Here is a 15680-nt window from a genome sequence, read left to right on the forward strand (position 1 = left end):
GTTTCAAGAATCAAGATTCAAGAATAATCAAGACTCAAGATTCAAGAATCAAGAGAAGACTCAATCAAGATAAGTATTAAAAGAGTTTTTCAAAACATTGAATAGCACAAGAATTTTTCAAAAAGAAAAATATTTTACCAAAGAGTTTTACTCTCTGGTAATTGATTACCAGAAGGTAGTAATCGATTACCAGTAGCCAACATTGTTTTCAAAACTGATTTACAAAGCTGTAATCGATTACCATAATCATGTAATCGATTACCAATGTTTTAAAACGTTAGATTTCAAATTTCAAGAGTCACAACTTGTGATAAAACTTTTTCAAATTATTTCAAACTTGTGTAATCGATTACACAATACTTGTAATTGATTACCAGTGTTTCTAAATGTTGGTTTTCAAATTTAAACATAAAGAGTCACATCTGTTGATGTGTAATCGATTACACTATGATGGTAATCGATTACCAGTGACTTGTTTTGAAAAAATAAATTACTAAAAGTCACAATTCTTAAGGTGACTTGTTTCTGAAGATTTATTTTAAAAAAGTCACAACCTTTAATTGACTAGTTTTCAAAAAGAGTCATAACTTTTAAAGTGACTAGTTTTTTTCAAAAGTCACAACTCTTAAAGAGACTAGTTTCAAAGAAATTGCTTAGAGTCACAATCTTTAACTTGAGTCATCAAATGATTATAAATATGTGACCATGGCACGAATTTCAGATACTGATTCCTTTCATGCATAACAAGATTTCTTTCATTCATTTCTCTTCATCTTTCTAAAACTTTTTGTTCAACACTTTCTCTTTCAAGAAAAGTTCATTGACCAAAAACTTGTGCTATTCCTTTTTTTCATTCCTTCTCTCTTGTCAAAAGATTCAAAGGACTAACCTCCTGAGAATTCTTTTGTTTCTTCCCTTCTCCCTCTTGACAAAAGATTTCAAAGGACTATCCGCCTGAGATATTTTCTGTTTCTTACAAAAGATTTCAAAGGAATAACCGCCTGAGATATCTTTTTCCTTTTCCCTTTAAACAAAAGATTTCAAAGGACTAACCGCCTAAGATATCTTTTGTTTCCCCTTACAAAGATTCAAGGGACTAACCGCCTAAGAATTCTTTATCTTAACACATTGGAGCGTACATCCTTTGTGGTACAAGTAGAGCATATATCTACTTGGGTTGTTATACTAAGAACAAGAGAGGATACATCTTTTGTGGATCAGTTCAAGTGGAGCGTACATCCACTTGGTTGTTCAAAGAGAACAAGGGAGGGTACATCCCTTGTGGATCTTTGCTTGTAAAGGATTTTACAAGGTTATTGGAAATCTCAAGAACCGGTGGTTACTTGGGGACTGGATGTAGGCACGGGTTGTGGCCGAACCAGTATAAATCTTGTGTTTGTCTTCTTCTTCCCTACACTCTTTAATTTCCGCTGTGTACTTTTATTTCCGCTTTACTTTTGTCTAAGTTATTGTTTCTATTCTTTACTTTCGCATAACTTAGTAGTAAAGCCTAATTGAATCTAGTAACATTAAGAAGGATAAATTTTTAAATCACCAGCCTTACATGACAACCAACTTCAAAGTCCTCTGCTATTAAGTCACCAGCAATAGTGTATATGTATCCTTTGGACTGCCAAATGATGCAAGGATCAGTTTCCTCATACTTTTCATTGTCAATCATTACATGGTTACAATTTAAGAAATTCTTAAATTTAAAAAAGAGCGTTGAATTGGGATTTTTAATTATTTTTTAAAAATAATATTATTGTTTGATGATAGTTTTAGTAAAAATTAATACATATTTTTACAAATAAATTTAAACAATAGATACAAATTTTGTAAAAACACAATTTAAAAATAAATAAATTAAAACTCTATCAATTTAAAGCATAAGAAAAACAAAAATATATAAGACACATAGATTTTTTTTCAATCATGGAGACTACATCCAGTTCTTAATTGGTTGCATTTTAAATAATAACGATAATGAAACAATAAAGATAATAAAAATAAGAGATAAATAAATATTGGTTAAACAAATTTTAAATTATTGTGCAACACTATACAATTCATTTCCTTTGGATCACACGCATAAACACTCTCTTAATATCATTGAGTTACTCAAGGATGGAAAAGAAGGAATAAAGTGGGAAAAATTTGTTAAGACAATTGATAGAAAATAAGAAAGATAACGAAAAATTTAAATTACGGAGAGTAAAATAACATTCTTCTAAACTTCTATAGTATAATTATTTTAAATTGTTAAAGGGACCTCAATTGAAAACTTATGTGTATTGTAACTTTCTCCTTAAAATCATGTGCTGACTCATATAAGAATATAAATCCGGTTGCATTTGGTTTAATGTTATAGTATAATTATAAGTTAAAGTACATGATAATATTTAGAGGAAAAAATTAGAGTACAAGTAGTTATACACATGAACGTTAAGTCAAATTGTAGTTAGCTTGGGACATTTCTTTCATGTGACTTACATTTGAATATTAAGTTATTAACATTCCTTTAATTGTGCACCTTTAGGAAGTTGATATTTGAAAGGTAATCTACATAATTGAGAGGAGAAATACATATATTAATTGTATGTACAAATATGTGAATTAGCTTGTGAGTAAGGGTGGGTAAGCGGGCCGGCCCGTCCCGCATAAGGTCCGTTCGCATAAGTCTGTATTGGTAGCGAATCGGGCCAGTCCACTCTGCTTCTTACACGAACCAAATAAATTGATCCACCCCTACCCCGCGGACCCCGCGGGTCAAATGGGCCGGTCCGCGGGCCTAGTTTTAAAAGAATTTCAATTTTAATAAAAATATAATACAATCAAATTAAGTTAAATACAAATGTAAATAAAATCTCAATAATTAGTCAATTACATCAATAAAATAAGTAATGTCTTAACAAAGGAAAATCCAAGCAATAAATCTAAAATATGAAATTTAAACATCTCCAACAACAAATGATTTCATATTTGAAGTAGCTTGAGCCTTCTCCATCTCCATATCTTCATCTTCTTTTCCTAAAACTCGAAATAATAATAAATATTAGAATAAAGTCAAGTTAAGTGATTAAAAGACAATAATTATTACATATTATTTACCTTGCATATCAAATCCTAGTAACCAATTTTTAGTATATATCAAGGCTTGTACGTTGTCAACAAGAAACCTAGTTTGATATTTGTTAAGCACACGTGAGGAGAAAAAATATTCTTAGTCTGCTACAATGATAACTGCTAAACATGATATGAACTATTTTTCATAATAAAAATGTATTGAAATATCTTTAAAACTATTTATTTAACAATTATTTTTGGCTTAAATGATAAGAATTGATATTTTTATTATTTATGAATTTCAGATATGAAAATGATAGATTAAAAGAGAAAAAGTTCGAGAAAATATCAAAAAGGAAGATTTTTGATAGGTTATCACTTATCTTTTTTATCTTAATCTTTTATTTCTGTTATCTTTTATTTTTCTTATCTTATCCTTTTTATCTTTATCATCTTTTAATTTAAATCTTTTATTTTTATCTTTATATCTCTATCTTATTTAATATATTTCTTTATTTGTTATTTTAAAAGAAAGGTTTAAAGTGAAAAAGAGAAAATCAAACCTAAAGCGGGCTGCGGGCAACCCGCGGACGTCGCGGGCCAAACCCGCATAGTCCGCGGGTTAAGCAGGGCGGGCCCAAAAATATGACATAACCATGGACCGTTAAAAAAAATTGGTCCGTAACCCGCGCGGATGGCAGGCCCCGTAGGTCAGTCCATGGACCTGGGCCCGTTTACCCACCCCTACTTGTGAGCATGTTTTTATAGCTTTGTATGTGAATGATTATATTGGTATATGTATATTTGTGTATTTATTTAAGTATAATTGAAATGTTGCATTGTTTATATGTTAAATTGATAATTTTGAATTATATGATAGATACCTCTATCTAAGATGACATGCAATTATTATAAATACTTCCATCTGGGATACAGGAGAAAGAGTATGGATACCTTCATCTATCATGAGAAAGATAGCAAGACACCATTGCATATTGCATGAAATATGAATTCACGGGCCCTTTGAGATTCACACTAGTTCTAGGAACTAAAGAATTGAGTCTAACGATTCCAGAAATTACTAAGTTGTGTCTCTGTCATATTTATTTGAAAGTGTCGATGTGTTATTGTTTATTTAAATATTTTATTTATTGTGAATGCCATAAATTGTGATTGTTTTAATCTGATTTTTATTGGATTATATAGATACATATATTTATATACATATATATATGTATGTATATGTATATATATACATACATATATAATTTTATTTTAAATTTATTGCATATATCATAACTAATTTCTTGGATTATCATGTCTGCTAATAAAAATACTATCTACAAATACTCTAGGATTATTTTATTCATTAGGATTATCATTTCAATAAAAGTATTATTTTTACATCATGAAGTTGTTGGAACTAAGGAGACTTTTGAGGACTGAGTTATCTTTAAATATTTTTTTAGTTATGTTAATGTGACTGATTACATTATACTTTTAACGTCGATTATTTTTAGATGTTCATATTTAAAAATAATATTTTTATTTATATAAAAACTTAATTATTTGATTTTATTTGTTATATATACAATATTTTTAGATTACCATAATTTTAAAATTTTATATTCTTTTAATATGAATTATTATTTTAATGATGGGTGTTACACAAGAAACCTTAATTTGGACTTGTAGCCTAGAAAAAGTCACTAAAGTTTGTACCGTGAAGCTTAATGCAGGTTTTATGTTTCGAAGAATTTGACAAGGTTGTCTTGTATTATATATGTCTAAGTCAAATGGTTTGATAAGGTTGTCTTGTATTATATAAAGCATAATGTTAATAGAAACACTATACTGAATAGTCCAACACACCTTAATTTGGACTTGTGGTCTAGATGTCACTAAGGTTGGTGTTGTGAAACATAATGCAGGTATAAGTTTCGAAGAATCTGACAAGGTTGTCTTTTGTTATCTATGTCTTTCGTACCATTGTCATTATTGTTTTGAGGAGAGGACTTAAACGCGTTTAGTTGACCCTGATAGAGTTAAATGAAATTGAAGAAACTATAGGTTATTTTAATTAGGTCAAATACATTCTTAGTCTTTTGTTAAATTTTAGATTTTGAGTCTCAGTCTCCTTTGAATTATTTATTCATTTTTAGACCTTTTTATATTTTTTCTAATAATTAGTCACTAAGAGAGTGAAAATGACATAAAAGACAAAAATTTAATTTTGAATAGATTAATTATGATTATTAAAAATAAATAAGAGTTTAAAATGAAAACTAAATGACTAAAATTCAAAATCTGAAATTCGATGTAGATTAACAACTTATTTAGCACTTTTATTATTATAAAACTAAAATTGATAATTATTCAGAGCTTATTAGGTTCGAATTGTTGGATTACAATAATAACTTATTTATAAATTTCTGAAACTTTATTTTGATTTTTACACATAGAATATAGATAAAGTTGTTTTAGCTTAATCAGACTCTATGAGTTTCGTAAAAAATTCATAAGTTTCATCTATAATAATTTTATCATTTTTTTTATCATGATTATTCCAATAAAAAATATATATAATCTATTCAGACGGGTCTTAGCTCACAACCGTCATAGAAAGTACACTTTCTAAGACGGTCTCAAATAAGAACCGTCTTAGAAAGTATTAAAGTCTTTGTATTACACTCCAGTGTAGAATAAATACCATAACTAACCCATTAAGATAGATGGTCATGAATACTATATTTTTTAGAGAATCTAATAATGCCACTTTTTTTTTTATTTTCTAGCTTTACCTTGCACTCAATCCTAGTGGCAAGGATATGTAGAAGCATATACCAAATGATGTTAGAGTGCATGACTAAAATAACGCTTGTTAATCTAAAATAGAATATTTCTCATCAACTTAATGATATTTATAAAAGCATGAGTACTATATTTTTTATATTTTATAAAAGCATGATTCATGTTAGTTGTGAGAGTTTTTGCGTTTTGAATTTTTAATCTTTAATAAGTAGAGTCTTTGTTGTTACAGACTTTTCTCCTTAATTTCATATCTGCACATTCCATACTTCTATGATTCTTTTAAAATTTGATAATTAACCCTGAGACAATTTTTTTTAGTTTTTTGGTTGCTAGAAACATTAGGTTGAGTAATATATTCTTGAGGCAATTGTGCAAATATGTTTACTTTGAATGGGATCCAAGGGAGGCATAAATTACTAAATGTTTTTTTTTAAATAAAATAAAAGAAGGTATATTATTAAAAAGGAGAGGTACGAATAACAACTGCCACAAGGTAGATTTAGTAAATAATTATAAATAATGTCAAACATAGACCTACTGAAATCTGTTTTCTGTTTTTGCTTTGCGTTGACATGTTTCCACTCCTAAATAATTGATCCTCCAAAATTCCTTAATTTGCATTATCCTATACTCCTGATCAATTAAACAAAATTATATTAAGAATGACTAACTCTTGACACAAAATTTATATCAATACAATAAAGTCAATAGAAACAAATATAAAATATATTCAAATTGAGAAATAAATAGTTTAACACATAACATCAACAATAATTCTTAGTTATATATAAGGTCATGGTGGTCTTTCAAAGGAGAACTCCTTTATTACACTCCAACTCTCAAGTATAAGCCCACATAGCAAATCTCATTTTTGTCTCTTTCTCTTTTTCTCAAGGAGGATATATGTAACTATGTAAGAGAACAATAACAATTAGCAAATCCAATTAAGCATATACAACCAATAAAACGATACAGTTTCATTTAAATTAAAACTATACGTATATAAAATTTTATTTTAAAATTATCTTATCTTTTATATTTACATAATTAAATATTTATAAAATTATTATATACGAATCTATTTTAATTTTATTATTTAAATTAATTTCATATAAATTTATGTTTTATACTGGGGAGCAAGTTCTGAAAAATAATAGATGGAAAACAAATAATACAAGTGAAGTCTAAGTTAAAAAAAAAAAAGCAGCAGGGATTTGTTGCATGTCGTTGAGTCATTTTGGATTATATTGTGATTTATGATGAGATATTTATAATATTATAAATGTTTTGTTGTTATAATTTTCTATGTATATTCAGGTATGAATAGTTGGTGAAACTTAAGAGATGGAAATTCAGGTAGAGCAAGAGATAGAGAGAAAGATACCCCAAGTGCAGTTAGCAATTAAAGCTATGACCATCTGCTACCACTTGGGGAAATCCATTAGAATCACTTACGCATGTCCACACAAATGCACTCTCTTCAGAATCTGCATGGAAGGTAAAGCAGTCATCATATAATACTCAGGTGGTGCCGATAAAATATATATATATATATATATATATATATATATATATATATATATATATATATATATATATATATATATATATATATATATATATATATAATACTCAGGTGGTGATCACTGTATCTTCATTTCACTCAAAATGGAGAAAATATATTGCATTCCTACCATGCATATTGGTTATCAATCACAATTAGCCACTTTAGCATCTCAATAAATGTAAAAAATTTATTTCCATTATAATTTGAAATTTATTACAAAAGCAACTTTTATCAATCAAGATGAATTCAAAGCAAGCTAATAACTAAAGCAAAAACAATTTTAAGCTACGACTTCATTTATTCCAACCCATCCACTGCAAGTAAAAGAAAAAAAAACCATTTAGTGCCATACAAACACTTGAACAATAATGCTCCTCATATTATGCAACAAGCCACCTATGTTTGATGATTTTTCGAGACAATAAATTCATCTGCAGAACCTAAAGAAATCATGAGCAGATGATGAGCAACATGTAGCTAAAATGTGTGTTTATGATTTATTTCCTATAAGGTCAAAAGTATCAGATTGGAGTAGTGTGTTGTTTTCCTAGATAGCATACAACAAAGAATGTGAAAATAAACCATGAAACAGATGAACACCAATAGAAAAACTGATAAAATATGATACTGAACACTGAAAGCACACACACAAACAGTACCTGATTTAGCCACATGTAGAGAGGCATGTGAGAACCAACTACTTGTTGATTTTAAAAGGGAGTTCATTCTGTGTGTGTTTGCTAAAAATCAGTAACCCCACACAATATTGCAACTTCTGTCTGTGCCTGCTAAAAATCATGGTGTGCACAAGTGTGGTTGTTCATTCAAGGCCTTGTAGTTTGTTCTATTGGTTTCACTATTTTCAACAGTGACCCTTTACTAGCCTTCTCCTTGATAATTGCATATTATGCCATAGAAAAAACATGCAACATAGCTTCATAGCTCAGACACTTAGACATTAGAAAATTAAGCATGTACACATAACCTTGTCAGTTTTTTTATTTTCTCCTATTCACAAGGGTAATTAAACACTAATAAAGCAAAAGTCTAACATAAACAAATAAAAATTGAAAGTAGTACTAACTAAAAATAAAGGACGAAACTGAAATGTGCATTCTTGGTAGTTGTCAAAGTTTATAATGACAAATTCTACTCCAATAAACAAACACAAGAACATCATTATCAATATGATGTGATATGATTGACAGATAATTAATCACTGTTTAAGCTTGTGGTCAGGAATTAGGAATTCAATCCATAGGTTTTCTGGGCACTGAAAAATATACCTTAAAAGATATTAAACTGGACTGCCCCTGATTCTGAGCTCAGTTGGATTTGCTTCAAAATGATCAGATGCAATATTTTTATTCTCATGAACAACATTGCAAGTTTCATTACTAGTCACAATTTGTGAAGCTCCCCCTGATCATACTGGACTGCCCCTGCCTAGTTAAAGAGTTCCAAATATAAATGATGACAAAATAGATATTATATTGCTAAAACAATGTTATCAAATCAATTTTCAAATCATGAATCACCAAGCTAATTTTGAATGGTGAATCATAATTTATATAAGTTGGTAAGATTCTAAGTGAATGAAAAATAACTTCAAATATATAAAGCACTTAACCATAAGTCTCATAAAGCAATATTATTAATTGTATATGAGTTCACGAAGCCTCTATTTTCTCGAATGGAAACAAGCAATGAAACAACCAAATGGTGTGCATGCATTGAATCCCCGTATCATTGAGAATGCCAATTCCAGCAGATGCAAAGTTGGCACCAATTAAAATGGACAATAGGAAACTTCAGGAATGAAATACAAGTATAGCCACATCTAGCATCCTTCATTTTCTCCCTATCCATTTCCACTTCCGATTTTCATCCTTTAATACACACTAACAGCATTTATAAGTTTTGCATACAATTCATGACAAGATGGTGAAAGCATACTTACATAATTGAGAAGTTTTGAGGCCATAGCTTGACAGGATTCCAAAGAGACAAGGGAACCTCTAGCACCTGCAATGACTAGCACTGGAAAGCTAAACATATATATCCATAGTATATACAAAAAAACATATCATGTGAATCTTGCATCTCAAACCTCATTCCCATAGAATATGTGTCAACCTCTGCCGAAAGCTAAATATATATCCATAGTAACTTAGGACTTCATGCTACTTCATGTATAGCTGATATGAAATTAAAGTTATTTTCTTTGATTTACAAAGGCCATTGTCCGCTTATAATAACTCCGATGGAACTTTCTGGTATAATTTTGTATTATCCCCGGATATAGAATTACAGCTACACCCCAGAAACAAAACAATAAATTAAAGAATATGTATAGTTAGAGTTTTCCTACCACTTTCATTTAATTCCAATCTAGCTAAGATCCAAGAGTTAACATAACCCAAGCTCTATAATCATTGCATCATCATATGTCAATGCAATTTGACTAGCATCTAAAGCAATTATATTTTAGACTTGCAGCCCATAACCTTGCAGCTTCAGTTGAGTTAGATCCCAATTTTGAGGTTGAAATTTCGTTACAGTCAGCAAAGTACTTGTCGGAGACATTGAAAAGCCTTGGATGAGTGGCCACATAACATGTCGTAGCAGCTGCCTATATTTTTACATGTAGTAAACCAGAGAACAAATTAAGACAATGAAATACAAAGTAAAAAAAAAAAATCTATTAAAGAATTAATTAAACTGCTCATATGATAATTATTTATATTGTATCTAGATTATGTAGGACAGACACAATCGAAAATAACATGATGCATGCATACACTATAATATTTTATTTCATATTGTATTTAATTACCTGAGGAATGGTCTTCAAGAGCTTGGAAGCCAAAAAGAACACCAAATCTACAATTTTATTTTAGAACATAAAAAGGAAAACCCCAAAATCAATGATCACTATTAGACCAAAAAGAGAAAAAGAAAAAAGATTGGCTTGTTTAGGTGTTGGTTCCAACCTGTGAGTAAGCCCTCACGCTCTCTAGTGAGTCTGGTTCTAACGATCCCAGGATGAACACAATTCACAGTGACGTTGGCCCCCATTTGCTGTAGAAATGAATTAATTTATTAATATTATCTTTTATGGAACAAATGAAATATGATAAACTAATAAAAGCAAATAGCAAGAACGGATAATTATTCTCGAAAATATCCAAATGAGCAACACCATATCCCGCATGAGGCATCAACACTAGATCCAGTGAGAGAAAAACAGTTAGAAGGGATAATTATTCTCCTGAAAGCATCAAATCTACACCACCAAAGACCAATACCAAATAAAAACTCATCAGAAAATAGTGGTATTTCACTTGATATACTCAAACAAAAAAAGAGGAAGCACAAAAGAAAGTGGAAAAATATACATAAAACTCAGATCCATAACCTGCGATGTCACCGTCAGATTTGACACCCAAATCAAAGGGGTTGGTGAAATTGCGATTTCCCCGACCATGTCGTTCGAGACTGCGTGCGGCTCCAAGGAGGAGTCCAAGCCAAGGTTGTGAATATGGGAGTGCGTGCCAAGAAGACGCTCTGCTTTGGCGTGCGTTGCACTGTGCATTCTGAAAGGGATTGAGTGAAGGAGTGAGGGAAATGGAATAGGGTTGGGTGAGCGATGGCAGAGAAGTTGTTTTTGTTGTGAAGAGGCAGACAAAGCACAACAGCTTTGCTGCCCAATAAGAGAGAGAAAGTGAAAAGGTTAATGTGCACTGCCCAATACAAAAGAAGGAGAAAGCGAGAAAAAGTGGAAACATTCCTCTCTCTACAATATTGAATTACGACGGTGTTTAGAATAACCATCCTTAAACTCATAATTTTAAGACGATTATTCAAAGACCGTCTTTGTTATTCAATGCTTAATTACAATATTGCCACTGATTTGTTTTTAAAGTCGGTTTATGGTCGACCGTCATTATTAATGCATCGTAAACAGGCAGATGACTACTCAGCCCAGCTCTCCTCCTCCTCCTCCTCCTCCTACTGAAATAGCATCATAGTCATCGTCTACCTTGAAGCGAACAAGAAAAGCCACACAGCTAAGATCATTGGCGACTAGACCAGTTGGGGCTGAGAGACCGGTGGTCCACGTCGATCCTGCTATCGGGAAGACCGACGGTCCCCACAAGAAGAAATTAAGAACATATTTGGGAATTGTCGCTTGTGATAAGGTCGACGTGACATACGAGAATTGGAAGCAAGTCTCTGCTGCTCAGAAGGATTTGATATGGGAGGATATTTAGGTATTTTAGTTTTCATCTTGCATATTGTTTATTAGCCAAAAAATTTAATTACTAACAATAAAACCTAATTTATTGTTTGTCAGGCTGAATTTGATATCCTTTAAGCATCTGACGTTAGGAAAAAAAAGAAAATACTTCAGACTGTGGGGGAGCGATGGAGACAATTTAAGTCTGATTTGACGTCAAAATGGGCACTTACAGTCGACAAGGACAATGTCGATGACACTATGCAAAAAATACGGCATTAGCAAGGAGAAATGGGCCCAATTTTGTCAGAGCCACAGAGACCCCTCGTGGGAGGTATGTACTTTGTGATTTTCATTGTTTTCAAGTTCAAATTCACTTATTATAATACATTGTAATCATGATTTTCATTAATGTTCAATTTTTACAGGATGTGCGGAAAAAGGCACAGGCCATCCAGAAGCAAAACACTGCCCCCCACGTGTTGTCTCGCGGGGTTATGAATATTTAGAAAAAAAGCTGATGGATGAGAAGACAAAGAAAAAACTGGAGGGAAGCTGCTCAATCCAAAAACACTGAGGCCGTGATTGATCCTCCATCTCCCATCAAATGACACGTGAAGTGGAAGATGGCCCGCACCAAGAAAACTGGCTAGATGACATCTGAGGCACCAAAGGAAATTACTGAGAACATTGTAAGTCACTTTTAATTAATAATCGTAATTATTTATGTTTATTCTATAATTGACTAAACAAATAAATGTGTTATGTACAGGATTTGTTGGAGGAGCAGGCGTCACATGGTTCCTTTGTCCCCCATGGACGTCAGGATGTCCTGACTGCTGCCATTGGGTGACCTGAACACCCTGGTCGTGTGCGTGCTGCTGGAGTCGGTGTGACCATCAAGCAATACTTTGGACCGGCTCCACGGACCTCCCGCACTTTGTTAGTCGGTGAAAACGACTAACTTTTGTGTATAAAACTTGTATAAATTGTATCAAACTCTCCCAATTTATGGTTATTTTGTAGTATTATAAATATTTTCTGTTAAGTATAGGTAATAAATACTTAGTGTTTTCATTTTGTGTGTTTAATAATCATTTTCTCTCAATTTCAGGTTAATTAGGCAAGATTTGGAAAGTGTTGTTTTTCACCTTCTCGCTAAGCCAATCTTCTGGCTTAGCGAGCGTCCGCTAAGCGCAACACTCCTGGGCTAAGCGCGAGGAAGACTCTGGAAGAAGATGAGTTGTACAGGTTCGCTAAGTGCACCACTTCATCTCTCTAAGCGCACCGTTTCAGTTCATTCGCTAAGCGAGAAAGGCGAGCTAAGCCAAAAATCATTAACATGCACTAAGCGGTCCATACGTATGCTAAGCACACGAGCACGAACAAGGCCACCTATTTAAGCCTGAAATCAGATTTTGTGAAGAGAGTTTGGACTGGGATTCAAAGCTTTGCATGTCTAGGGTTTCTAGAGAGAAAGGTCCAAGCTCTAGAGAGTTTTGAGAGATTTTGTTGTGTGAAGATCTGCAGAGACCATAGCTTGAAGCAGGAGCCAGTTTGAGAGCTTGAGATGAGTTTGTGAGTGATTGTGAGATCCTAGAGGTGAAGGAGACATCCTCACCACTTGTATTTTTGCAATCTTTCATCTTGTTCTTCCCTTTGTTGTTAAGAAGGCTTCCTGGTATGGAAAGCTAAATCCTCTGTTGGATCTTCCCTGTAGGTACCTGATGTAAATATATTTATATCTATTTAAGGATATTTTGTGTGTTCTCTGTGTTATCTACTTGTCATTCCAGTATGCCTTTACCTTGATCACGTAGATGCATGCTTTGTTAGGGTCATTCAATAGGGGAAACTGGTCTGACTCTAAATTCCTTGATAGTGCAGGGCTGAGTTGTCGTGCTTTCACGAGGAATCAGGGTGCAATAATTTAGTTTTGTATGTGTGTCTTAATGCGGTCCTGGTTGAGTTTAGTCTTACAAGAGGAATCTGCGGACGAGGCTTGATCAAGATTAGGCTAAACTATCATGAGGAATCAGGGTTTAGTATCTCAAGAGACACCATAAGAACACATGAGAATTGTTAGATAGAAAATATCTTTTTAGCATCAAACACCTATTAGGAAGACCAACATGTTCTCTACTTGTTTTTACACATCATTTCTCTTGCGTTATTTTCTTTCTTTTTGCACAGATAGTCTATACACCTGTTCATATTCACACTTACATTTACACACACCAGACACCTATTTGCTGAAATAGCTTACCAAATAACACAAGTTCCTCGAGTGTTAGATACTCAGTTCTTACCATTTTATACTACTTGTGTGATCCGGTATACTTACCAGAACCAGCGAACACACTTCTTCTTCCATGGCTCCCGAAGAACTAGAGTAGCTAACTCAACAAATCAGGAACTAGCTGGAGGAGTCGATCATAGAAAAAGTGACTCGGCAGCTGATGTTATCCTTCAGCTAGATGCAGTCCCAGTTTCAGTCACAGATGCAATCACAGGGACCTGCACTGCCTCCAGAGCCTGAGTTTGGTCCGTCAGCTGCTCGTGTCAGCACAAAGGGGAGTTGTGTTGATCCCTCAGGGAACGATCTAGACACAGGTGACTTAGACAAATGCGGGTTGTACATCGAAGAAAATCCTCCCCACCTGGTTGCCCTAGGAAGAGTTTTTGAGAGATCCACAACCGTTCACAACATCTCTTTGTTGCATGATCAAGTAAAGGTCAGTGTTGAGGAGGTTAAAGATGCAGATGCTCTCATTCCTGTACCCACTGACGAGGTTATTTTAGTGGGGCAGACACTTAACACCTTCCTTGCTTGGCCGACACATCTCGTCAAGCATTTATCAGACAAGGTATTTTAGTGTCATTAAATGCTTCTTTTTTCAATTGAATTGTTCACTGTAATTAAATTATGTTAATTAACTATGTTGGATAAACAGGGAGCTGTGGGACCAGCAAAACCTGCAGATAGGCCAAATCATAAGGTTGATGATCCCCTATATCTGATGACATTGACCATCCCACAACTTTTTTTGAAGCCATTGCAGATTATGTGGGATGCTACCGTGTTCGGGGTGTTTAATGAAGACTTCCCCTTGTACATAAAGCATGAAGATCTGTCTGAAATAACACACGGTGGTCAATGTCTCAACATCTATGTTATACAGTTATGGATTCTGTAAGTCAATTTAGATTATTGTTAATTACTTAAGTTATTGTTTTAAATTCATACATAATTTACTTTGTGTTAACAACAATAGGCATCTGACTGAGACAAGTATGCGAGCGGAGAATTTCGATGTGTATGGATTCCTCGAGCCATAGTCCATCCATAGATCTGGGCAATCGCAATTTGAATCAGAAAGTTACATGAAGAACTGAATGCAGAATTCAAAACGGGATGTCTACCTAGGAGCCTACCTGAATGGGTAAGTAAAACTGAACAAATGAATTTAAATAATGTATAATACTACAATAACCTATATTGGTCTCCACTGCAGTGCACACTAGCAAATGATCGTCATTTTGCCTAAGGAAAATCTTGTTGTCTGGTTTTGTTCCTTGCATAATAGGCCAGACAACTACCTGAAAGGAATAATTAACAGGTCAGTGTTGTTTTTCAATACATTTGCATTAGCATTAGTCAGCAACATCAATATTTTAATGTTCCTTGTATTCAACAGTGCTTTGAAAGGACTTGACGATACTCCACAACCTAAATCCCAGGCTGGTGCTAGGTGGATTGTTGTTAAAGTAAGTGATTTAAAAAATGTTCATATGTCCATTTTTTGGTTACAAGTTTCCCATATTCATTTACTGTTTGTTAAATAGTCTAAATTATAATTTTGGTCCCTTATTTATATTTTAGGTTCTAGTTTGGTTCCTTAAGTTTTAAATGTTTTGTTTTAGTAATTTATTTCTTAAATATCAGTTAATGTTGCCCTTTCAAAATACTAATTTAATCATTTTAAATTTTGGGAC

General features: G+C 32.8%; 1 protein-coding gene across 11 annotated transcripts; it reads right to left on the reverse strand.

Annotated features, from left to right (window-relative positions):
* Window positions 1-2985: 2985 nt before the first annotated feature.
* On the reverse strand, window positions 2986-11245 carry LOC102660758 (short-chain dehydrogenase TIC 32 A, chloroplastic). Of its 11 annotated transcripts, none has more exons than XR_005887766.1 (8): window positions 10863-11245; window positions 10438-10730; window positions 10281-10327; window positions 9405-10076; window positions 8731-8890; window positions 7262-7364; window positions 6412-6510; window positions 2986-3030 (listed from the first exon to the last, which is right to left on the reverse strand). XR_005887766.1 is itself a non-coding variant. In XM_041007960.1 (6 exons), exons 1-4 carry the CDS (start codon window positions 11037-11039, stop codon window positions 9909-9911), a joined length of 480 nt encoding a protein of 159 aa, XP_040863894.1. In that variant the 5' UTR covers window positions 11040-11245; the 3' UTR covers window positions 5559-6510; window positions 8731-8890; window positions 9405-9908. The 11 variants fall into 11 exon arrangements, 4 of the variants coding, with proteins under 4 accessions (XP_040863894.1, XP_040863892.1, XP_040863895.1 ...); XR_005887768.1 differs by lacking the exon at window positions 2986-3030 and having other exon boundaries at window positions 5554-6510; window positions 9405-9469; window positions 9952-10076; XR_005887770.1 differs by lacking the exon at window positions 2986-3030 and having other exon boundaries at window positions 5555-6510; window positions 8731-8886; window positions 9405-9469; window positions 9952-10076.
* Between the last annotated feature and the right edge of the window lie 4435 nt (window positions 11246-15680).

Source organism: Glycine max, chromosome 13 (assembly GCF_000004515.6).
Source record: "Glycine max cultivar Williams 82 chromosome 13, Glycine_max_v4.0, whole genome shotgun sequence".
NCBI classification, from domain to species: domain Eukaryota; kingdom Viridiplantae; phylum Streptophyta; class Magnoliopsida; order Fabales; family Fabaceae; genus Glycine; species Glycine max.

Coding starts and splice junctions, on each gene's coding strand:
- LOC102660758 (XM_041007960.1), bottom strand. CDS start 11,039: ATGCACAGTGCAACGCACGCCAAAGCAGAGCGTCTTCTTGGCACGCAC. Junction 10,328..10,437: donor GCGTGAGGGCTTACTCACAG/GTTGGAACCAAC, acceptor ATAAAATTGTAG/ATTTGGTGTTCTTTTTGGCT. Junction 10,077..10,280: donor TCTTGAAGACCATTCCTCAG/GTAATTAAATAC, acceptor GTAAAAATATAG/GCAGCTGCTACGACATGTTA.